Source organism: Podarcis vaucheri (genome assembly GCF_965113315.1).
Source record: "Podarcis vaucheri genome assembly, chromosome: 10".
Taxonomy (NCBI): Eukaryota; Metazoa; Chordata; class Lepidosauria; order Squamata; family Lacertidae; genus Podarcis; species Podarcis vaucheri.
Window position 1 is genome coordinate 64101395 of NC_138748.1, and position 26420 is coordinate 64127814.

The following is a 26420-nucleotide window of genomic DNA, read 5'->3' on the forward strand; positions in this document are numbered from 1 at the left end:
GGCTCTTATAAACCATGTTCACTCTGATCCAGAGATTTGCTATCAAGAGGTCCAGAGAACACATGATGTTCCCTGAAAGAATTAAGGTTTGCTCCACTTACAGGAGGAAGCTACTAAGACCTTTGTGATCAAGGATATTCTTCCTCCATCCCTCCAAAAGGCAGGAGGTCACATGTTCTTAGATTGGAGTGAGTAAGCCCAGAGCGATTTGATGATGAAGCTTGGTTTGCTTACAATGGTATAACAATCCAAAGGCAGCGATGGAGACCAAGCTGATAAGTGTGTGGTCCTAAGAACTACTATGCTATCAAAAGTAAGGACAGGCAGTTTTATTAGCTGTGATATATTCCTGGCCCAGGGGAAGGAAACCAGCGGGTAGGGAAGCCACAACATTTGAGACACCCCTCAGCCAAAGTGCACCCAATGGAATATCTTAGCCTGGGAAAGGTAAACAGAGAATTCTCTGAGCTTCGTAGGTGCTCATGTGAAGTCAGAATGGTGAGTTTGTGTGTGCTGTTGCCTGTTGCCTGTTGTGGTGCCCTGGCTAATACATCAACGTACCACCCTCTGGACTTAGCTTCTTGGTTCTTCTACACCACTGACAACTGCCACGGGGAGATAAGGCAATGCATCACATTTTATGCGACTGAAAAATAGAGCCAGACGAAGTCCGCAAAGGGCACAACAAGGAAATGAACCATCTACGCCACCTCTTAATATCAGCTGGGATCACCAGCAGCTACCCTCCATGGGTATTGTTTAATGGCAATTTTTTTATGATGGAATTCCAGAAGGAAGTACTACAGGACTTTCTTGCCCTACTCATCTTGCCCAGGCTGTGGCGGTATCTACATCAGTACAAGTGACTGAATACTTACACTTTCAGTGTCAGCTTAGCCTATTAAAGTAATACGCACCATGCATTCAGTATAGCAGCCAATTCAAATGTTATTACCTTAAGAGTAATAAGAAACCAATCCACAAATGTGTGTGCGTGTTTTGGGAGGGAGGATAGCCACTGCTTTCTTGTTAATTATTGGAGTCGTAAATAAAGCTTAAAAAAGTTGAAAACTATAATATGTATTTCAAACCGGCAATGTTTAAAGATTACGCAGATCCAAAATTATATGCAGTAGCTTTCATGAACACTGGACTATCTTATGATAATTGTTCTTCCCTAGGCAAACAAAAGAACCTTCAAAAAAATAAAGAAATGACATTTTCTAACAGTTTACGAGACAACCCTTTCCCATCTACACCAATTAACCCTAATCTAATATTCTCAAGCATTAAATAACTCCTTGCTAAAGACAGCACTGGTTGTTCTCCCCTAGGATATAAAATTAAGGGTTGGGCAACAAGCCATTGACCACGCTATCGGGCTCGTTCCCATTCATTTCAGTAGGGATTTGAAGGGAGAGAACTTCTTTGTGGATTGTGCCCTTTGCCGAAACTTTTGAGCCGCTCACCCAACAGGCAACGAGAGAAAGATTAAACGGGTTCCCAGGCTTGTGGCGTCGCTTCGGGCATCTGGGACGGGCGGCCTCAAAGGGCAACATGCTTGTATGACAAACGGCTCTTCATGGGCAATCAAGCTGTACAACCACCGTTCATTCATCAGCGCTGATGAATCCAAAGGCTTCCCAAAGAGAATTATACACAAACCGAACCAATCGCATCTTTGGCAGGGGGTGGGAGAGAGAGAGACTGTAATGATGCAATTGTTTTCCACTCTTGAGAAAGTGCAAGGTCATATATCCTTATTTAAAGACTGGACACCCCCTACTAGTCTTCCTCCGGCCCCAGCTGAAGCCAGCAAACTATTCTTTATTAATTGTGCATACAGGACGTGCGAACTCCCTGGAAAGCATCAATCTTTATAGCTGCTTGGACCATCCACTAAGTTACATTTCTGCATGAGATCTCATAACACGATCACTAAGGCAGACTGTATACAAGAGTTACTGCTGATGCAGCTCGTGTTCTTTAATGGAGGGGAGGGGGAAAACCCAGAGTGAATGCAAAGCTATTTATCAAAGCCTTTTAAAATATAATTCTGCATCGTTTTCAAACAGAGGCATAGTACTTTTTAAAAAAGGAGACTTATGGGCTTCCCCTCGCCCCACAACTCCAGAAGGCAAGATTCTGAAGGAACAATTTTACACGATTCTCATCCTTCAATGGGTGAGTTGAGGAAGTATTTCCATAAACTTAAGTGACAGCCAAAACACCACCAGATTCAGGTAATAGAACCCTGGTGTTCCAAGATGGTTATCAGCAATATCTTTCCTGACTGATTTGGAGGGGCCAGCAGTAAGAATGTATAAAGCTGAGAGGAACGCAAGCGGACATTTGTGTATCGACATATCTTCTCAAAAACTATTTGAGAGCGTTAACTTGGCACTCTCCTGGGTGAAGGATGGGTAACATAACAGCAACAAAACAAAACAAAACAAGCAACTGTAGCACATACCATTGAGGCTCCGAGTCAAGCGAAATGGTTGATTTCGGAAACTCACCATTCCCAACAACAGACACCATGCTCTAAATTTAGGATTATCCGAAACTGGACTGTGGAAGGCATCAACGACGCATGTGTATTATGCACAATGCATATGACAGAGAGGCTCACCCATACTAAATATGACACCCCCACCTCGGCAACACATTAATCCTCAGCAGCTGGAACAGATGGCTATTTCATGAATAGTTCATCTCAAACGCTCCATCGGCTAAGAAATCTCCAGCCCCAAGAGAAAAATTACCAGGGAGGTGGGTGGGGCGGAATTAGGTGAAACAACTTTGAATGAATTCATAATATGGCCGGCACCAGACTATATGGGAAGGAAGTGGATTTCCATTCCTTTTTCTTTTTTTAAAAAATGATAGTTTTGAAGACCATGTACAAAGTTTTATTTGAACTTCTACCTTGCACACACTTTCCACTAAAGAGACGTACCACGTAGCCAGTGCTGCAATCTCATTTCCTCCCTTTTCATTATATAAATCCAGCATGGTCATATTCTTATTTCAGATGGGATTAATTTTGTTTTCCAGGAATGATGTTATGTTAGGGTCCAGATTTACTCTGTTGAATTTTTGCCTTTCATTCCTAGAGAACCCAATATACACTTTCTTTTCCTTTCCTGATGTCAGGCAATGATAGAGCAACTGGAACTTTAAAGATCAAGTGTCAAGGAAGGCAGAAAATTAACCAAATCTGTTTCCCTTCATGAAAATCTAGCATGCACATTGTCCAATCAATCTCTCTAGTCTTTCCATCCCTGTATACAAGAATAATCTTCCTAATAATTAACACTAAATTTACCATGCATCCGCCAACACGGGCAAAATTGTCCGTTTTAATTTCCTTCCTGCTCTGTCACAAAAACTGACCACATTTCCCACACATTCAAGCAGTCTGCATCTGTGGCTAATTTTTTTTAAGTGCATTTTCTTTCTTAATCTGAGCAGGTTGCGCCTTAACCCCCCTGAACAAGTTAAGATTTCTAAGCAGGAGGCAAAATATCTGTATAGGAATTTCCACTGGATGTGAAGAGTGTGCTTTTCTTAAAAATAAAATAAACCAAAACCCTGTAAGGCTCAGCACTGCATTTCCCCACATTAAATAAACAGAATATAAATCATACTTATCGGGTCTCTGCTCTACAGCTACCCTTAGCCCCCCCAGTTTCGCTGATAGAGAATGTTGCAGATCAAACACAACAGAGGGTGTGGGGGGGGATGAGTGCAAGAAAACACACACACATACATTAGAGACCACAAAAGAATTTTCAAGTGACGAGAGAGAGGGAATAAATCCTTACTCTGTCACACAGACACTTCTAGCAGCAAGTCGGTAGCCTCGGAGAGAGAGAGAGAAAGAGAAAGGGAGGGAGAAATCCAGGGCTTTTGTTTATACCATCAAAACCCTCCAGGGGGGAAAAAGCACACAAAATACAACCATCTAGAATCTCGGGAACTGGCTCGGTCTGAGGTTCGGATGCTGCCGGGCAGCTGAGTCGGTACTTACATTCTGTCGGAAACTAGCAAGCGGCTATCAACCATCATCTCCGGTAGAAAATCCAGCTTGAATGAAGAAGTCATCTTCTCCTTCTTCTCCTTCTTCTTTTTCTTTTTCTTCTTCTTCTTCCTCTTCCCTTTCCTCCTATGCACACCGTTCTGGTCTGGCAAATAAGAATGTTCCTCTTGCTTGTCTGATTCAACAACTGCACTGGCCAAGAGACAGGCAAGGACAGGTGCGGGAGGCCTCCCCAAGGCAGCAGTCAGAGTCGGCAGTTGTCACATTCTCTCCCCCTCTTGTTTTCCTCCAATCCCCTCTGAAATCTACTGCTGAGGCAACTGTCTATAGAGCGCCAGGTGCTGAAAACGGGGGGCGGAGCCACTTCCCCACTGCAGCTAGAATTTAACCCCTGCAAACCCGGGCAGAGAGCCTCGGCAACGAGCTGGACGGTGCACGCTCGAAATTGTGGACAGGCTCGATTTGTTTTAAAGGAGGTTTTCTTTTGGGGGGTGGGGTGGGGTGGGGGAGAGAAAAGGCAGCCAGAGGGCCAGTCTCTCTCAAACGCATAAAGAATCAGTTTCTGGATTTCCAGTCCGCTTTTGTTTAATTCACTCAGGATCCTGCTAAACTGCTTGTTGTGGCGACGATAAAAAGAGTTTTAGAAGGGTTTGCAGAACAAGAACCACCACAAAAAAAATATCCCCCTGTTGAACCCAAGGTCTGTTTATTTGGGCCTCATCCAACTTCTACTGGTTTCTCTGCACTCTGCAAAGCAAAAGCAAACTGCATTTAAAATAACCCTCATCTATGCAGGGCAAAGAAACAATTTGTTAACAAATTCATAAAATTAGCTTTGGGGGGCTGAATGGGCTAAAGTGTTTGGCTCCTTGCTTCTTTATCCAAGAAGATCGATAGACAGATAGATAGAGTATAAAGAGATGGATAGATAATGAAAACGCAAACATGGAAAGGTGATTAATCGCCCGATGGCTCTGATATTCTCAGGAACCCTCATAAACCTTTTCGAACAAAGCCCTTTCTGATATCTGAGAATATTTATTTTACAACATCCATAATGAATCCAGATTGGGGTTATGGGGAGAAGGGGAAGAAATCATCTTATGGGTGGGGGGAAACTTGCACTATGAAGCCAAAGCAGTCTGGACTATGTAGAAAAGAGAGAGAAAGAGAAAATAAAGACCCTCTCATATTTTACGTATTTATGGCTCTGTGTCCAATGGGCTAAAATGCCGATTGAGAAACTGATACCAATCCCCTAGGAATTTGAAGTATGAAGTAGTCCTACACCAGTCACTATAACAAATGAGGCACTTTTACAATAAGGCAGTAAACGTTTCAAGGCAGATGTCACCCTCATTCACATGAGTTCAGCAGAACTAACTTTATGCAATAAAAAGCACACCTCTCATTTTCATCAAACAACTGTACATTGATTCAGGGACCTCAGTGCTCTGTTCAAAAGACTTGAAACTGATCATGAGGCTATACAAAAACTTCAGAAGAAGCAATTTCTTACGGCTGGGAAATATCCAATTATGGCATTCTGTTTGCACAACCGATCCACTTGTGCAAAAAGGGCTTCTTTTCCCTCCCCTCCTTTCTGAAACCCATGTGCCCCCAAAATCTGCTCTGGGACAGACTGAGGGGGAATGGGGAGCTGGAGGGGGTGAGAAAAGGAAGGGGCTCTTGGTGAGAGGCTGGATCTCATCCACCATTTCCTTCCTTTTTGTTAGTTCAACATATTGCAGCACAGATCTTTAACATTTTAAAATAATAATAATAGCGCTAGCCAGAAACGTAGGAATTCAAGCTAAATCAAAACACAATATCGGCATCACTGCATTACTCTGCCCCAGCAAACAGATCTATACATTATGTATTAGATTTTGCACAGAATATTTTCCAATTTCTATATTGGCATCTTAACATGGCTGAATAAAATTATTGGGGGGAGGGGAACGACTGGCCAAACGTTCTGGTTATTTCTATGCCGTTTGGCACAAGTTTGTTTTGATGTGACAGATCAGCATCAGGTGTGATATCATCGCGGATGCCTAAATAAAAAGTCACGAGGATCGCCGCAGCCAATCCGATTGAATAGCAGTGAGGGCAAATGAGGCCGAGGACAGTGAGAGCAAAGGAGGAGGCAGAGCAGAAAGGAACACAGCAGAAGTGAGGGGAACAAAAGGGACCGAGAAGCTCCGAAAAACACAAGTGTCTGCATGAGTATTAGTTGCTGAAAGGAGCAACTTTCTGCATGAATGAAAGCAGATACAAAACTAGGTAAGTCATTTTAGCGGAGCCCGTAAAATATATTAGAATATATTTAAATATCCATGTGCAAACACACACAAACACAAATACACACATATTATTATTTTTTTCAAAACTTGTATGCTGCTTAACTGTAAATGAAACCTCTATGCCGGGGGTAGGCAATCTAAGGCCCATGGGCCACAAGCAGCCCACGGGGTCATTTAACCAGCCCACGAGCCACCCCTGAACTCAGCCGCCCACTCGGCAAGTCCCTGCATGCTGCGCTAAACCAGCATGGCGCAGGGACTCGCTTCCACAGCACCGGAAATCGCATCTGCGCATGCGCAGAAAACAAAAATTGTGTCTGCGCAGATGCAGACGCAGGAAATCGCGGGCACTTACGCACGCGCGCAATCTGGCCCACAGAGGGATCTCTGCTGGGGTGAACCAGCACAGGAGAGGTAAACCTTGCCAATCCCTGGTCTGAGCAGTATAAAATATACATTAAAATTATTAATAAAATCAGTGTTAAAAACAAGTTTATGAAAAAGCAGAATGAGTAAGATTGACATCTAGAGTTCTATACAGTAAGAAGAAATAACATATTAAAAATGCACGTATACATGTCTTGGTGGGCTGCCCAAGGAGATAAGATTTTGGCGGGTGTTGAAAAGAATGCAGTGCAGGTGTCTGCCTCAAGTCAATAGTCAGGGAGTTCCACAGTTTAGGAGCTGCCACACCAAGAGATGAGTTCCTCACAAATGCCAAATGGATGTTATGTGACACTTGTAACACATATGTAGGCATGTACACCATAGGTCAACTTAGAACTAATTAAATATACGTTGACCTCTTAGTGCAACATTACAGTCTTCAAAATATCAGCTTTAGCAATCGCTGAAGATGGAGAAACACAGATGTTGGAAGAGGCTTGTTCTCTGTTGCTCCAGAAGGCAGGGCTAGAAGCAATGGTTAGAAATGGCAAAGAAGCAGATTTCAGCTAAACACGGGGAGAAAATTCCTAACAGCAAGAGCTGTTGGGCAGAGAGAGGAACAGAGACTGCCTCCGGAGGTGGGTGGCCAGTCCTTCACTACAGGCTAGACAGCCATCTGCCATGGATGCTCTAGCGGCAACAGTGCTGTACTGAGGGGATGAACTGGATCTGAGGCCCCCCAATTCCCTCCCCCCCCCCATGAACCACTTGAACATTACTGATGGCACTGGCAGACCACATAATGATTTTCCTTCCTGCTACAGTAGTTTTGCTGTGAACAATACTGCATGATATTCAATTGCATGTTTATTGCTTCTCTAATTTCTCACGTTCCGTTTTATTGCATTACAACTTGCATTTTAAATGACAGAAGCAATAAAAAAATACAGTTATAATCAGTGTGAATATTTAATACAGCCATGCCGCAGAGCCCCTGAAGGAAGCTCTCAGACCACTGATGGTCCATGGTGGATCCCAGTTTGGGAAGTCTAGATCCGGGTCACCTCCCAAGATCTTTTCCAACTCCAGAATTCTTGGTTTGTTTCTATTCCTCTCTTTCGCCCTCTTCTAAATATGTGTAGTGCAGTGGGAACTAAGCAGTGATAAGATCCATGCTGCTCCTATCAAAAGTTAAAATGTGAGCTACGTCGCCCTGTTTTGTTTATCCACGTTGCACCAAAGAACCTGCGGCTCCACATAATATTGTAGGAAGGAAAGACAGGTTGCTCCAACGAGCTTAGAATATGAATTTGGTCAGTGTGAAAAACAGCAATGTGGGGAGGGGGTAAGGGAAGGAACTGCCAAGGGTGGCGGCGGTGGTGGAAGATGCTTGGGTACCTGGGGCGATGTGCCCAGGGGCAGGACGAACCATCCATAGGGGCGGGGCGCACTGTGGGGCCTCTGGAGCCTGCCTCCCTCCTCCCACTCAGCTGCCCTACAGCTGGGGGGGGTGTGGAGCAGTGGGTAGAGCATTTGGACAGCACGGAGCCTATGTGTGCTCAAACCACTGCCTCTCTACCAGGAGAGACACGTGGCTTGGACGTGCTGCAGGCCCCACGGTAAGTGCCGCCTGGAATTTTGTCACCCCCCTCAGCGGTGGTACCTGGGGTGACCCGCACCCACCGCACCCCCCTTCCTCCGCCCCTGGGTAGCAGCGTTAAAGAATCTGCCCTGCATGCGAAAGGTCCCAGGTTCATGTTAGGCTATAGTTCCATTCCCCCTTAAAAGGGTCAGGCATGACTGTTGTGTATCACATGCCTGTTTACTTCCAGCACAGTCTGTTGGGAACTTCCATTGTATGTTGCTTTTGCTATACTGCTGTTTTGCTGGACATAAAGGGAAGCAGACATGTTTTCCTCTGTTCCTGAACTACGCTGAATAAAATGCTATATATACTGCTTGCACATTTCTCTGTCCGCCTTTTCTGCTGTGAGAAGACTGACACACTCTGATGACAGAGCGTGCACGGGTCTCTAGACGTATCTGAGGCTCGTGTTGATAATTGATGCTGTTCCAAGGGAGACTGGCTGCTGGCCGGTGGCTGGAGCCAGGTGGGGGCCTGCCTGATCCCCCCGTCTCCCCGGCAGTATCCCAACAGTTCAATCCCAGGCATCTCCACATAGAGCTGACAGGAACCCCTGTCTGAAACCTGCAAGTCAGTGTAGACAATCCTGAGCTAATGGACCAATGTTTTGCCTCGGCTGCCTAAGCAAGCCTGCAACGTTCCAAGGGTTAGCCATTGCTGATATGGCAACCTAGACAGGCTAATTCATCCTAGTTGGCTGTGAAAAATATTCCTGCAAGCTGATGCACACAGTACATGTTACCCACTTCATTTCACTATTGAGAGATAACTGCTACAGATCCCTCTCATAACTCACAATCTTCCCACGGTAGTCAGGTGGAATCCAAATCTCTAGTGCAAGAGATGGAAACTATCCTTGTTAACAACTAGTACCCAAACATCGCTCATCATGTGCTGGTTCCCAAATCTGAAGTGTCCTAGGGTCATATTTCTGATTTTTTCCTACAGTGATATTTATGCATCATTTCCTGGGGAAAGGACCTTCTATACCCCAGGCTGAAATTGCTGTGGCGGTCACGTGCACGCAGCAATGCTCATTTGCTTGCCATATGAATTGAGAAACACAAAATGTTTATCAAAAAGATCCATCAGATATACACACAATATACAACAGATTTCTATGCACATTCGTATGTGGGTTCTGACCAGTGGGAACGGGCGAGCCTGCTAATTTTGGTTTCTCTCCATTTCTCATTTTTCCTGTCTTAAAGTTCAGTTCGCCACGTCCCCACATCAGTTTCTGATTTTCAGTCCTCATGAAAATCCAACAGCACATTAGTAAAATATGCATTTTTATGAACATTGCGCCCTGGTATAGGTATTTTGGTACACATTAATTGGCTGGAAAACTGAATTGCAAAATTCAGAGAAATGTGGCATTTGAAGGATGCCCATGCTTCAGTTTGAATATTGTTTTAGAAAGGTCTAATTAGGTAAGCATGTCTTTAAATGCAAACACAATCGAATTTCTTTCCCATCATTAGCCCTACCTAAATATGAAGTCCTCCCCCTGCTACTCAATCAGCATGTTATGTTTTTGGGGGAAATCCCTATACATACAAAACTAGCAGACTACGAAGAAGTCTAAGCTCTTCTCCCCTAACACTAGGTTAATTTTATATATGCTACAGATACTTATATTGAGGAACAGCCAATTGTGCATTGCCCCAGCTTATTCATTTAATGTTTCACATTATTTTAGGGAAGGTAAGGAACCTGTGACTATCTAACACAGGTATAGGCAAACTCAGCCCGCCAGATGTTTTGGGACTACAACTCCCATCATCCCTAGCTAACAGGACCAGTGGTCAGGGATGATGGGGGTTGTAGTCCCAAACATCTGGAGGGCCAAGTTTGCCTGTGCCTGATCTAACAGTTGTTGAAATCCCACTCTCATCAGCTCCAACCAGCATGACCAATGGTCAGGTGGTTGATGGGAGTTGTAGTCCAACAACATCAAAAGATTCTGCACCCATGATTTATAAGTCTGTGAGCAAGTCCTTTCCTTGGTTTTACATCTTTATGACTAATATTCTTTCAACACAATCTCATGCATATTTTCTCGGGAGCAAGCACCACCTGGTTCAATGGGTCTTACTGCCCATTGAGTACTGTTGAGTGTGGTTAGGACTGCTGTCCTAGGCCTATGCAGACTTAAAGGGGAGTAAACCTCATTGAATCCAGTGGCTAACTTAGCACCACTCTTATTTTGCCTTGGTCAGACCACAGCTGGAAGTACTGTGCCTGGGCACCACATTTTAAGAAGGGAAATTGATAATCTGAAACATGTGCAGAGGAGGGTGATCAAGATGATCAAGGGTCTGGAAATGAAGACTTATGAGGAACAGGAGGGAGTTGGGTATGTTTAGCCTGGATAAGAGACTAAGAGGAGATATGATAGCCATGGAAGATGGCGCAAACTTGTTTTAGGACCCAAACCAATGACTTCAAGTGAAAAGAAAGGAAATTCTGACAACACATCAGGAAGAACTTTTTGGCAGCAAGAAATGTTTGACAGTGGAACGGACTCCAACAAGAGGTGGTAGACTCTCCTTCGTTGGCGGCATTTAAGCAGAGACCGGAAGGCCATCTGCCAATGATGCTTTAGTTGAGATTCCCGCATTTCAGTGGCTCGGACTAGATGACCCTCCAACTCTACAATTCTACTCTTCCAGACAAACATACATAGGGCTCTGTTGTTAGAATAACTTCTTCTTCTTACAGCAATAAGAATGATTGTTTCCTGCTTGGCAGGGGGTTGGACTCGATGGCCCTTGTGGTCTCTTCCAACTCTATGATTCTATGAAGAATCCTAATTCATACACAGTGCCTCTTTCAAATGAAACATTCTTGGTGTGCTCACCCAAAACGTACAGTTCTCTTTTCTTGGCAAATAGACCTTTAGTTATGAAAAAACCGAACAATCAAGCTATCTTTCTGCATATTTTCAGCACACCATGGTATTTCTACTTCCCAAAAAGTATTAAATTAACCCAGCATATGCAGGATGGGCATAAAATGAAGTTTAAACCTACTGAAGAAAAATCCAGCATATGCTACAAAGGGTCACTCGATTTTGTACCAGAACAAGGCAGCTACTATCCTTCCATGCCTAGAGGAGATGCCGCAGTACAGCTGCATTAAACCCAGTGCATGCCCTCCAACATTTGTCAGATGTGATTAGGTCTACTTTTGTTCTATTTTATGTGAATAGAGTAGCAGTTCCTTTTAGTCGGAGGGGGAGAGGAGATTGCAGAATGAGCTGTTCCCTTGAGAATCTCATTACTGGATTTCTATTTGCTTAGAATCTCCTTCCCTTTTGCTTACTGCAAAACGCCTGCAAAAGCGGCTTAGAAATCAAATAAACAATGTATTACACACACAGCACATGCAGTCAAGAAGATCAATCAGCAGAAATTGCATAAAACAGCAGTAACCTCATTTTTAAAAATAGCAAAATACTGCTGAGCTGAAACCATGGAAAGCAACTACCCATGTCTGTAGGAGCTAGCTCATGGGTAGGCAAACTAAGGCCTGGGGGCCGGATCTGGCCCAATCGCCTTCTAAATCCGGCCCGTGGATGGTCCAGGAATCAGCGTGTTTTTACATGAGTAGAATGTGTGCTTTTATTTAAAATGCATCTCTGGGTTATTTGTGGGGCATAGGAATTCGTTCATCCCCCCCAAAAAAATATAGTCCGCCCCCCCACAAGGTCTGAGGGACAGTGGACCGGCCCCCTGCTGAAAAAGTTTGCTGACCCCTAAGCTAGATGGACCACTGGTTTGATTCCTATGTCTGTAGAGCAGTAAAGGGCATGTTTTATACACACAAGATCCCAAGCTCAATCTGTTCCGACTCCAGATTCCTGTTTGAACCTCTGCCAGTCAGTGCTGACCAGCTACACCAACTGAAGTGCCATCTTCTTCACAACTATGGAAGGTGCCGTCCTGTCCTCCTTTTGCATCTTGCCACCCTGTTTGAGATTTTACTTTCTTGGGCTCCATGATCACTGCAGATGGTGACAGCAGCCACGAAATTAAAAGACACCTGCTTCTTGGGAGAAAAGCAATGACAAACCTAGACAGCGTCTTAAAAAGCAGAGACATCACCTTGCCAACAAAATAGTTAAAACCATGGTTTTCCCAGTAGTGATGTATGGAAGTGAGAGCTGGACCATAAAGAAGGCTAATCACCGAAGAATTGATGCTTTTGAATTATGGTGCTGGAGGAGACTCTTGAGAGCCCCATGGACTGCAAGAAGATCAAACCAATCCATTCTTGAGGAAATCAGCCCTGAGTGCTCACTGGAAGGACAGATCCTGAAGCTGAGGCTCCAATACTTTGGCTACCTCATGAGAAGAGAAGACTCCCTGGGAAAGACCCTGATGTTGGGAAGGATTGAGGGCACAAGGAGAAGGGGATTACAGAGGACGAGATGGTTGGACAGTGTTCTTGAAGCTACCAGCATGAGTTTGACCAAACCGTGGAGGCAGTGGAAGACAGGAGTGCCTGGCATGCTCTGGTCCATGGGGTCACGAAGAGTCAGACACGACTAAACGACTAAACAACAAAAACAACAACCCTGTTTGACCTTCCAACTGCACCCTGTTACCACTCCACCCCACACCCTCAGTACAGATATTACAGCAAACCAAGTGGCACATATTAGATATACAGCAGCAGCTGGTGTGGTTAGTGAGAAAATGTGCTGTAACTATATCTTGTAATCCAGAGAACTGGGAAACTAGACCCAAACACCAAAGAGGCTTCTGATACTCAAATTATGTGGCAAGCCGCTTTTGAAACCAAGCTGAGTTCCAGAAGCTGCTTTCTTTACGACACACAAGTCTGCTGCTTAGAGACAAAGGGAGGAATTCAATGCAGAACACTTTTGAATGCCATTTTGCCTGATTTAAACATTTCCCCCTAGTATAATGAAGAAGAAGAAGAAGAAGAGTTTGGATTTGATATCCCGCCTTTCACTCCCCTTCAGAAGCCTCAAAGCGGCTAACATTCTCCTTTCCCTTCCTCCCCACAACAAACACTCTGTGAGGTGAGTGGGGCTGAGAGACTTCACAGAAGTGTGACTGGCCCAAGGTCACCCAGCAGCTGCATGTGGAGGATCAGGGAATCGAACCCGGTTCACCAGATTACGAGTCCACTGCTTTTAACCACTACACCACACTGGCTCTTCTGGTGAACCAGAGCAGCACACAGGAACGCCGTTTATCTTCCCGCCGGAGCGGTACCTATTTATCTACTTGCACTTTGACGTGCTTTCAAACTGCTAGGTTGGCAGGAGCAGGGACCGAGCAACGGGAGCTCACCCCGTTACGGGGATTCAAACTGCCAACCTTCTGATCAGCAAGTCCTGGGCTCTGTGGTTTAACCCACAGCGCCACCCGCGTCCCTCAGGGGTACCTTTACATAGACATTAAAAACTTCCCTAAACAGGGCTGCCTTCAGATGTCTTCTAAAAGTCAGACAGTTGTCTATTGCCTTGACAATCTAAACGCCAGTTGCTGGAAGCCAAATGGGGAGGGCTCGAATCCTGATTACAGGTTTCCCACTTGCATTTAAAATAACCCTCATCTATGCAGGGCAAAGAAACAATCTGTTAACAAATTCATAAAATTAGCTTTGGGGGGCTGAATGGGCTAAAGTGTTTGGCTCCTTGCTTCTTTATCCAAGAAGATCGATAGACAGATAGAGTATAGAGAGATGGATAGATAATGAAAACGCAAACATGGAAAGGTGATTAATTGCCCGATGGCTCTGATATTCTCAGGAACCCTCATAAACCTTTTCGAATAAAGCCCTTTCTGATATCTGAGAATATTTATTTTACAGATTACGAATCTACCGCTCTTAACCACTACACCACACTGGCTCTTTTTTGTATGCATTTTTGTATGTTATTTTCATACAAAATATACATACTTCATTCCAGTATGCACTGTTGTACACACTCCTTGGGATGGAGAACTGCATTGCAAAATTTGGGGGAATGCGCAGTACAATGGATTGCTATGTTTTGGTCCATGGATGCTTTCGAGAAGTGCAGAAGTGCAGGTAGGTTCACCTTTAAATCTCCTTCCCCATCCCAAGGTTTAGCAAGTCGTTGTCCCAGCTTCACTGACACTTCTTGGTTTGTTTCTTCCACCTTTGCCCGAGGAGGAGCAACTGAACCCATGTTCTGCTTGTGCACAATAAACCATGGTTGGCGAGCAACTCAAAAAACACAAGAGCATCTCCTTGCTGGATCAAAATGAAGGTGCATCTTGTCTAGCAGCCCCATGTTCAACAGGATGCGCAATACAGCCTTGACGTTACCAGCGGAAGAACTATGAAGCCTGCCTGCCCCTGTCCAGGAACAGATGTAGCTGGGGGTGAACCAGACAATGTTAGCAGAAGGAAATCCAAGCCACAGAAGACGCTTAAACCTTTAGTAATCAATAGGTGATAGGTGCCCAGGAGCACTCCCAAGCTTACCATGGTTTATTGTGCAAGGAAAGCACAAAGGTGCCTGCTGCCTGATCCTGGTTTTTTTTTTTTAACAATATGAAAAAATATGGGTGGGGGGAAACCCTAGTAAGTAGGCACAGTTTGAGGGTACATAAGGGTGGTCATGGAAGATTCCAGAAAACCCCTTTAACACTAATCTCTTGGCATTTGGTTTCTTTATCTCAGCACACCCACCGAAGTATCTTGGAACAAATTTTGCAGGAGCGCGAGGGGAAGGGAATGAAGGAGGAGGGGGAGGGAAAAGTCATTACAACTTTCTCCAGATGGACGCCACCACCTGATTTGTGATCAGAGGCCTCCACGGTGGTTAATCCAGCCTAGAGTAGAGGAGGATTAACATTCAATTTCCCCCCCTCAAAAAAAATAAAAATCTTGTGACTGCAGAAAGGGCAGCTTTTAGCACTCAGCAGCTGAAGGAGACAAGAGCGCAATGGAGACGAAGGAATGAAGACATTCGTTTAAATACGAAGCCTGCATCGTGTTGCTTTAACCCTATACAATCTTTCCATTCAGTTCCATATTTTTCTTTCTTCCTTTCTCTTTCTCTTTCTCTCTTTCTCTCTCTCTCCCTCCAGGAAATGGGGCGGGGGAAGGGAAAGATGATTCTGAGGCATTTTGGTCCATTTTCCTCCCAAGGAAATAGGTCAGAAGCCTAGCTGCCTGGCCTTGTTTTCCAGAGGCCATTTCCGGGCCCAACAAAGGCTTTCTCAACTAGGGTAGGAATGAGCACGTGAACATGGCTGAAGGGGAAAACCTCCCTCCCTCCACAAACACGTAGACGGAGAATCCCGTTGCAAATCAGCCGGCGACGATTGGTGCATTTGCTTCTTCCCCATGTGATGCAGATGCTGGAAAGACGCTTCGCATTGTTTTGTTTCAAATGTACGGCATCTTGAAATATTTATTTTCTCTTTAATTACATCTGAAAATTACCGGGAGAAGCTGTAAGGGAAGCCCTCTTACTGGCTTAAGCCTTCTGAGCAGTTTGTTAAATTCTAGCCTCAAATCCCTTGAGGGAATAGTGGATTCAAAGGAGCTTTTAATCATACTACAAGGAGGGTGAAGTAGTATGTAAGTAGGTCATAGTGAAAGCATTACAAGTGCACAGGTTATTGCTTTTAAAAACACACACACAATTAACAGTGTGGTACGCTCCTCAGAACACGCCTGCTTGCGCCATTTAAAAAAAGGGAGAGGCAGACATGGGGAAATGTATGGCAGGGCTCAGTCTGGAGGCAAAAGGAGAATGGCACTGCTCAGAAGAGCATGAAGATCCATTTATGGTGATGTTGCTCAGGCCTCTAGCAGCATCTGAAAGACCATCATCTCCCACAGAAACCAGCCTACAAGGTGGGTTCTTCCTCAGAGGCCTTTCCCAGGAATTTTCCTGTCTCTGGAAATGTCAACCACAGAGAAGACCCTTTTCTGTGTATTTATCAGAGCTTCAAAAGTTAGTTTTTAAAACGAACCAGTTCCAAGTGCGGGCTCAGCGTGTCTAAAAGATGAACTAATTCCAGTTCATGTCTGTCGTTTTTTCCCCCAGAAGAAACTAATTCACTTCATGTTCTGTTCATCCAAGTGTTCCCTGGCAACTCCACCTGCCCCCCCCCGATTAAGAATGTTACAAGCTGCTATCACCCAAAGATCTCCAAGTGACTTATAGCAAAGAAAAATATACAATATATAATAGCATAGGGGAGAAAGGGGGGGGGAGTTGTCTCTTGAGACAGATGGATGCCAACAATACTAATCTGCATAACAAAATCAAGTGTGTCAGTATTTTCATTCTCTCCCGTTGCTGGATGTGTGATTGTTACATCACATGTCTGTGTTTACATTCCATGCTCGGCAAGTGTGGGAAACGGAAGCCAGTCCTATCTCTTCCATTGTGTTGTACGAGAAGATGTAAGAGGATACCATGATTGCTTTGAGAGCCAGTGTGTGTAGTGGTTAGGAGCAGTGGACTCGTAATCTGGTGAACTGGGTTCGATTCCCTGCTCCTCCACATGCAGCTGCTGAGTGACCTTGGGCCAGTCACACTTCTCTGAAGTCCCTCAGCCTCATTCACCTCACAGAGTGTTTGTTGTCGGGGAGGAAGGGAAAGGCGATTGTTAGCTGCTTTGAGACTCCTTCGGGTAGTGATAAAGCGGGGTATCAAATCCAAACTCCTCCTCCTCCTGTTCTTCTTTGTCCTGTATATATTGCTTAATAAATTACTTAAATGCCACACCTCATAGCCTCAGCTTTCAGCTTTACTCTGCTGTTTGAGTGTGCACATATTTTCGGATATGTGTTGCTGCTGCGCAATGGGACTGAAGAGTTATGACCATCCCATGCTGCGTTCCAGAGGAAGACACCCAGAGAGGTTTGTCTCCATCTGGGGGCTGTGTGGTGCCCCCGGCGCTTCTGACAGTGCCCCGTTTCTAAAACCTGGGGTCTGAAGTGCATACTCAGACATTCCTTAATTTAAACCTCTGACAGTTCATTGTCTACAATGAACTGGGAAAAAAGCATCTGGACTAAGCAGCCTATTTATCTTCTCTTTTTGGATCAATCAATGATTTTGATTGAGTTGGCAAACATGTGTTTGCTGTGCCCCATCCGTATCTAAAAGCCTCTCCTGTTTCCAGATAAGCATAGGTTGTGGGGGGTTTTTTGAGGGGGGGGGAGGTATATTACCAGACAGCTCTCTGCTGCAGCTAGTTCTATGGGTAGGTGCAGGTCAAGGTAGGCTGAACTACAGTTCCCAATGAGCAATAAGACAATGTGCAAAACACCATCAGGACATGTGCAACTGGGAAGGAACTCTCTGAATGACATGGTTTTGGGCTAGCTGACCCTTTGGATCCCTTCCTGCTGTATAATTCTACGATTCTCAGAGAGCAGATACCCCTTTTTCCTGAATGCACACTAAGAAAGCTCCAATATACTAAGCCAATTCTGAATTGAGTCAAGTGTAGTTCAACAATCACTAAAGCCAATAAACCCTGAGCTGTCCACAGGGCAATTGTATATTCACCTGCCTTGCCTAACTCTCCCTATCCTGCTTATAGACAGGCGCGGTAATACAGTTTAAGAACCCCCTGGCCTAGACAACCTGTTTCAGATGCTGATTGAAATTGCATATATACAAGAGGGTTTTATTTCCCCCCAGTTCTAGAGCTGGCTGTTATCTTAATTAATGATTGGCAGAAGTAAATGTTGATCAAAATTAACAGAGTGAAAAGGTGACTTGAATTAAAATTTGCTGCGGCATTCTGCTTCACAGGGGGAGGAAAAGTTACGGCAACTCAGTTGCTATAGCTTTAACCCTTCTCTCTTTTTGCTTTTGCGCAGATGAAAAGATCATTTCATTGCAGTCTTCTGCAGCTTGCTGAGTAATAGCTCAGCCTTTCCCAAAACAATTAGGCAAGATTCTGAGGCAAAATGCAAGCTTCTTTAACAGCTGACTTCACACTATAAAGATAATTTCTGGAGGTACTTGGCTATTCAAGCAGACATTGGGCTTATCCAACCTTGCTCTTGTCCCACTGCTTTCCCCTGGGGGAAAACACTCTTCAGTGCTCAATCATCACAAACAGCAAACAATACTTGAACTGAAACACGGCTGATTTTCGAAAGTTCCACTTCTCTGAATTTTGCAATGCAGTTCTCCAGCTAAGTAATGTGTGCAGAAATTGCACATAGTAGGGTGAAGTGTGCATAAAAATGCATTTATTAGTGGAAATAACATGTAAACAAGTATATTAGAAGTAACAGGCACTAAAAATCTGATGAATTTTCATGAGGACTTTTTTTTTTAAAAAAAAGTCACAAACTGATTTGGGGAACTGAATTTAAGATTGGAAAAAATGAGAAATTGAGACAAATGGAAATTTTAAGATTTGCCCACCTGAATCTGAAGCCAATACCATATATAATTCACTGTTTGTTGACAATCAAACTACACAGGTAGCTGCAGAGCTCCACAGTACCTATGGCAGATGCCTCCTCAACTCCTGTCCCCAAAGGCTTCTTCTCTACCTGAAATACAATTATTTATCATCTGGACCCAAGAGAAGAACACCTCTGAGAAGCCACATAAGGGCTTCCAACAACTTCCATCCCACCATTAACCTGAGCTTCAACCAGTCTATGCAGTAGGTTCACTGTTAGGACACATCAATCAAAATGTAGTATATAAGCATTACCTGATACTAGAGATGCAATGGCAGGTGCACATGCCTAAATGCATTTGCAGAGTACACTGCAAAAAAACTTAGTCTACAGTCTTTTATCCAACCTCGTTTGGTCTATTTCCATGGACTGAGGGATTCAGTTTTGTTCCAGTACCTTGGACAGGGATGCAACTTGAACTATCTACATCAAGTATTCAGAGAAAACCATAGAATGGAAGGATCATCTAGCCCAACTTCTTGCAGTGCAGGAATATGCATCCTCGTACAGGGATCGAACCTGCAACCTTGGCATTATCAGCACCACACTCTAACCAACTAAGCTATCCAGGCAGCTATTCTTAAAACCAAGGAAATTAAAAATTCTGTCCAGATGGACCAATGTGAGTCTCACCAATGATCTGCTGTCCATATCAGAGAATGACACTTATTGGGTACAGGCGTTGTGTTTGGTGCATTATTGCTTGCAGACAGCTTGCTAATCTAAAAAGGGTCCTCAACATCAGCAGTGGACCTCCTAACAAGCCAAAGAAGACCAGGTCCTACTGCAAACCCTGATTCCAGCTCTGGTCTCACATCTAGTCAGGTAACACAACTGCAGGACTTAATAGCACCAGACATACCATCAAGGGCTCATTCGTTTCTTCATCCTGCAATGTGATATCTGCAATCACCAGCCATTAGTGCTCCCTTGCTGCTTACGTAAGATAGCAGGTCAGTGACTAATTATAGGAGGGTAGATTTCAGTTGAACATTAGGAGAAGCATCTTAACAGTAAGAACAGTTTGATGATTAGGGTGACCACTTGTTCATTGTTAAAAGGACAGAAAAAGGAAACGTATCACTACAAAAGCGAGTGGAAGAAGGCGCAAGATTTACATATGTTGATTTTCTGCGTATAGCTGCAAATTTAGAAATAATTACTGCAACTGAAATAGCAAGTAATGGATAAGATCAGGTTACCTGGACGACAGTTACTAGTGAACACTGTGGTGGGGCACTGTGGCTCACCTGACCTCTGGTTGGTTGCCTCGCTTCAGCTTACTGAGAAGTAGAGAGTTACAGGTAGGTAACTGTGTTGGTCTGCCGTAGTCGAAACAAAATAAAAACAATCCTTCCAGTAGCACCTTAGAGACCAGCTAAGTTTGCTATTGGTATGAGCTTCCGTGTGCATGCATTCTTCATGTATCTGAAGAAGTCTGTCATTGGTATGAGCTTTTGTGTGCATGCACACTTCTTCAGATACATGAAGATGCATGCACACAAAAGCTCATACCAATAGCATACTTAGTTGGTCTCTAAGGTGCTACTGGAAAGATTTTTTTTTATTTTGTTTCGACTACAGCAGACCAACACGGCTACCTACCTGCAACTAGTGTTATAAACCAGAGTTGGATCTGATAAAAGCTATCCAGTGCAGTCAAGTATTAGTAAACCATATGGTTTTTTATTTTGAGAAGTAGAGAGGGAGAGGTGAGGCAATGGCAAGGCTGGCACACTCTGAATGCACAGGTGAGGAAACCTGGCACACCTGCCAGTGCTTTTGCACCATGCCAACCTCCCCACTGCTTTGCCACTTACCCTCTACCTCCCAGTGAGCATCGGCAACATGACCTACTGGAGGTCAGGTGAGCAGCACTGCCTCATCGCTGTTAGTGCCACCTTAATCTGTTGTCCCAGTGCCACCTGTCGATGGTTTGTCCTGCTTTCTCTTATGGTGTGTGTGTTTAATGTTTTGATCACACCTGGATCAGATAGTGAAGGAATGTTCTCTGTACAGCAGGAAACATGGCCACCCAGCTGACAATGGAACAACTGAGGTAGATGAATGGTGGGATCTCTATTTCCAGAGGTCTTTAGGCAGGGGCATTCTAGCTGTGTTTTCCCTGCACTGAGCAGGGATTTGAACCAGGTGGCCTTCGAGCATAGCTATCACCGTTTCCCTTTTTTAAAGGGAAATTCCCTTATTCCGAATAGGATTCCTCTCAAGAAAAGGGAAAAGTTGACAGCTATGCCTTTGAGTGTTCCAACTCTATGGTTTGTTTGTTTACTCTGCATGCTGCCTTTAGCGTGGTGGTAGGAGAAAATATATCAAACAAACAAAGATTGTTATTGAGCGGAACAATCATAAAGACAGGATTTCCAAGTTCTAAAATGATCAGAAACTACATACATTTCCGAGTAGCTAACGGACTATTATCAGTACATTCCCACCAGATGTTTAAGCACATTTTGAGTACATTTAAAGAGCCTTCCCTCAAAGAATGCTGGGAAATGTAGTTTTACCCCTCACAGAGCTACAATCTCCAGCACCCTTAACAAACTACACTTCACTACACCACAAAACTACACCATTGTGCTTTAAATGCATGGCGCAGATGTGACTTATTATCGCAAACATATATAAACATTTATTTATTTCGACTTATACGGCAACTTTCAGTCAAAAGAGATCCCTGAGGCAGCCTCCGCTCCTGTTTTATGGAACACAAATTAAAAACCAAGCGGAAAAGAGCCAGTGCACCAACACGAACAGCATCATCAACAAAACACTAAAATGGCAGCTAAAGACAGAAACTGGAAATAAACCGCACAATAATGAACTAGTTAAGAAGCCATAATGAACTCAGCACCCCCAAAGGCACTCTGAGGCAGTCTAGGGAAGGCAACTGAATGCAACAAACAAACTGACCTGGCTAGTATTTTAGTCTCTTGGCCAGCTGCTGCATTTGCATGTATATCAAAGCTATATCACTGAGCTGATTATGGGTGGTTTTATTTGATTTTTTTAAAAGGAAACACCAGAACAGTATTTTCACCTATGGGTGAAAACAGGACAGTTGGAGTGTATGGCATGCCTGTATGCACCAGCCCCAAGCACAGCTTTCTAGTGTGGAGATATTGAGGGCCAGTCAGTGTGAGGCATATAGCTTGCCCAAGGCAGGGTGGCAAACGTCATCTAACTCTCTGCCACACACCAAGGGGCAAAGTGTGGAGAAAGTGGGTAGAAAGACATTTTTCTCCCTCCCTCCCAACACTGGACGTCATAGACATTCAGTGAAGCTGAATGCTGGAAGATCCAGGAAAGACAAGTGACATTTATTATCATTATTATGACTATATTTGTACCTTGCCCATCTGACTTGGTTGCCCCAGCCACTCTGGGCGGCTTCCAGCAGGTACAAAAACACAATATGTTATTATTACTTGTTAATACCTTTTCTAAAAATCGCAACCCCTGTTTGATGAGACACCTCTCTCGGTATGCCCCACGGAGGACCTTAAGGTCCACAAATGACAACATTTTGGAGGTCCCAAGTTGCAAGGTGGTTAGATTGGTCTCAACTAGGGCCAGGGCCTTTTCAATACTGGCCCCAACACTCTGTCACAAGAGACCAGGGCCCTGCGGGACTTGACCCCTTTCCACAGGGCCTGCAAGACAGAGCTGTTCCGCCTGGCCTTTGGTTTGGACTCAAGTCTGACCCTTATGTTTCCCTCCCCTTATGGTTTTGATCTATGGGCTACTTTTAAAATGAGGCTGCATTTTAAATTGCATTTTAACCTGTATTTTAAATTGCTTGTCTCCCATTATGTTTTTATTAGAATTTTACTGGTGTTAGCCACCCTGAGCCCGGCTCTGGCTGGGGAGGGCGGGGTATAAATAAAATTTATTATTATTACAGTGGTACCTTGGGTTACATACGCTTCAGGTTACATACGCTTCAGGTTACAGACTTCGCTAACCCAGAAATAGTACCTCGGGTTAAGAACTTTGCTTCAGGATGAGAACAGAAATCGTGCTCCGGCGGCATGGCAGCAGCAGGAGGCCCCATTAGCTAAAGGGGTGCTTCAGGTTAAGAACAGTTTCAGGTTAAGAACAGACCTCCGGAACCAATTAAGTACTTAACCCGAGGCACCACTGTATTAATAATAATAATATTAATAATAATAATAAACTTCAGCCATTAAAAAACTCCCTTATAGAGGGCTGCCTTCATATGTCTCCTAAAGGTTGTATAGTTAGTTATCTCCTGGACAACTGAAGGGACAGAGTTCCATAGGACTACAGAGAAGACCCTCCCTGAAACCTCACTCCTCTCAGTTAGGAACCGTCAAAAGACCCTCGGAGCTGGGCCTCAGTGTCCAGGCTAAATGATGAGAGTGAAGGCACTCCTTCAGGTATACAGGGCCGGGGCCATTTAGGGTTCTAAAGGTCAGCACCAGCACCTTGAATTGTGCTCTGAAACGTACTGGGAACCAATGTAGGCCTTTCAGGGCCGGTGTTATATGGACCCGGAGGTCTTCTTCACACAGCTATAGAATTTGCCTCCCACCAGAGGTGGTGAGGATATCACCAATTCTGGTGGCTTGCAAAGAGGATTCATAGAGGGTAAGGCTATCAATGGTTACTAACCACAATGTCTATTTCCACTGCTGGAGGCAGCATGCTCTGAACACCAGCTGCTGGCAACTGCAGGTGGGCAGAGTGCTGTTGCAGTCAAAGCTTTGCTTGAAGGCCTCCCATAGGCATTCGCCTGGCCACTGTGAGAACAGGATGCCGGAGCCCAGGGGCTTTAGGCCTGATCCTGCCAAGCTCCTCATATATTTTTAAGAGTCCAAGGTCAGCTATGTTATTCTGGGCCATACCTGAGCCGTAAATAAATAAATAAGGTACCCCTCTCCTTCTCTGACAGTAACCTTCCCCGATTAAGAATAAACTAAGTAGCTAACGTGGGAGGCGCTGTGGGTTAAACCACAGAACCTAGGACTTGCCGATCAGAAGGTCGGCAGTTTGAATCCTCACGAGAGGGTGAGCTCCCGTTGCTCAGTCCCTGCTCTTGCCAACCTACCAGTTTGAAAGCACGTCAAAGTACAAGTAGATAAATAGGTACCGCTCCGTCGGGAAGGTAAACGGTGTTTCCGTGCGCTGCTCTGGTTCGCCAGAAGCGGCTTAGTCATGCTGGCCACATGACCCAGAAGCTGTATGCCGGCTCCCTCGGCCAATAAAGCGAGATGAGCGCCGCAACCCCAGAGTCGGCCAAGACTGGACCTAATGGTCAGTGGTCCCTTTACCTTTAAGTAGTTAAAAATTTGCTGCATTTTCATAACACCTCAAATCTGCTGCCAGAGACTGCCACTCACTCTGTCTAACAGTAGGACCGGCCCTGCAGAGTGATATTCATGCATGTGTGAATAAGCGAGCTCCTAAGAGGTTGGGGGGCGGGGGTTCATTAAGCCAGCCTCCACACATCCAAAGCAGTTTTCTTTCCTCCCCGCTCCTTGTGCCCTATAGATGTGAATAGCACCCAAAGGTTCTGCCGCAGTTCACTAGCTGTGAGCCTTTCGTAATTTTTAAAACGAGTTATGTAACACCCTCATTAAAAAGTAAATGTGGGCTGGAAAGCTGAAGACAAGTTCTTTGGCTCGAGAGGGATAAAGAGCTGGTGCTTCACTCTCTGCTGGAGGAAGAAACACATTTTGGAGGTTCTGAAGGAAGGATACAAATCTTTTGACATTTGGAACAAGGGGAAAAAAACCCCCTGTCATCATTCATATAAGGAGGCAGTTGGAGAAAAAGAACGTAGCAAATGCAAAGATTGATTCATGCATTTTAAAATGTTGTGCTAATAGGTGCCCAGATATGTTCTTGGGGATTTCATGGAGAATGACTAACATGACAATCAGATTTCCTGTTCAGAAATTTTATTGGTGAGCAGCACTTGAGTCCCATGGACTGCAAGAAGATCAAACTTATCCATTCTTAAGGAAATCAGCCCTGAGTGCTCACTGGAAGGACAGATCCTGAAGCTGAGGCTCCAATACTTTAGCCACCCCATGAGAATAGAAGACTCCCTGGAAAAGACCCTGATGTTGGGAAAGATTGAGGGCACAAGGAGAAGAGGACAAGAGAGGATGAGATGGTTGGACAGTGTTCTCGAAGCTACCAGCATGAGTTTGACCAAACTGCAGGAAGCAGTGGAAGACAGGAGTGCCTGGCTTGCTCTGGTCCATGGGGTCACAAAGAGTCGGACATGACTAAACGACTAAACAACAACAACAGCACTTGATGGTGAAGTACCAGGGGAATACCTGCATGCTGCACTCTATCTAAATGGCCAGAGGGGGGAGGAAGAGGAGGAGGAGGAGGAGGAGGAGGAGGAGAAGAAGAAGAAGAAGAAGAAGAAGAAGAAGAAGAAGAATCCCTGCCCATCTAGCTGGCAGTCACTCTGGGTGGCTTCCAACACCAAAATAAATCAATCCAATCCCTTCAGGTGAACCTAGGAAGCTTTCTTGTACTGAATAAAACCATGGGTTCAGCTAGTTCAGTATTGCCTACAGTGATCGGCTGTGGCTCTCCAAAAGGTCTCTGGCTCAATGTCCGGGTAATTATGGTATGAAATAAAAATAATAAAGTTTACAAAACAACAACAACAACCCCCCACACAAGTAGAGCTGATGATGAAACCCTGGACACCAATTGCCAAAGTCCCATCTAGTCTAGTCTCCTGCTTCCCACACAGTGGCCAGCTAGGGGCTTCAACGACAGAGCATCGGTTTCATAGGCACATGATCTCAGGATCAATCCATGGCTGGGAATGCTCCCTGCCTGAAGCCTGGAGAACTGGGTGCCGGTCAGTGAAGACAATGCTGAACTTGAGGAGGCTCTGGTTGGACTCAGTGGAGACCAGGCTGCTCTAGGCCAATGCTACTGTGCGAAATGAGGACGTGAAACTCATGTTAAACATGCCCACACTGGGGGCTGTCACAGATGGATTTGGTTACATTTTACAAGCACTTAGCACTTGTTAATTTTTCTCTTTATTTACTCTTTCCCTCTTAACGAGGCACATGTTCAGTGCCGGAAAACGACTGGCAGAGAAATAGCCTAGCAGAAGATGAAACTAATGCATGCGATCCGCTGCATTTGTGGAGTAGCGCCGTTTTCTTTCAGAACCATCTCAGAATTGTTTCAATATGTTAATAATAATAATAATAATAATAATAATAATAATAATAATATTTTATTTATATCCCGCCCTCCCCAGCCGAAGCCAGGCTCAGAGTGGCTAACAACAGTAAAAGTAATACAGCATTCTAAAATCAATTCATTCTAAAATCAATTCAAAATCAAATTAATGGCAACTTTTGGACTAGAGTTCTATGAGGATTAACAAAGGAGGGGGTCAAGACTGTGCCCTGGCCAAAGGCCTGGTGGAACAGCTCTGTCTTGCAGGCCCTGCAGAAAGATGTCAAGTCCCACAGGGCCCTAGTCTCTTGTGACAGAGCATTCCACCAGATCGGGGCCACAGCCGAAAAAGCCCTGGCTCTGGTTGAGGCCA

At 44.6% G+C, this 26420-nt stretch overlaps 1 protein-coding gene across 28 annotated transcripts in view; it reads right to left on the bottom strand.

Annotated features, from left to right (window-relative positions):
• Positions 1–26420, bottom strand: part of CELF2 (CUGBP Elav-like family member 2) — a 543470-nt gene that overhangs the window by 328395 nt on the left and 188655 nt on the right. For 2 of the 28 annotated variants that reach the window (XM_082238996.1, XM_082238995.1), the window contains exon 1: positions 4034–4363. The exons of 22 other annotated variants lie outside the window; for them this stretch is intronic. In XM_082238996.1, coding sequence (XP_082095122.1) covers positions 4034–4107 — 74 coding nt within the window. In that variant the 5' untranslated portion in view covers positions 4108–4363. Of the gene's footprint in view, positions 1–2473; positions 2594–4033; positions 4375–26420 lie in introns of those variants that run through there. 4 more of the 28 variants (XM_082239002.1, XM_082238993.1, XM_082238991.1 and 1 more) reach the window with 4 other exon arrangements.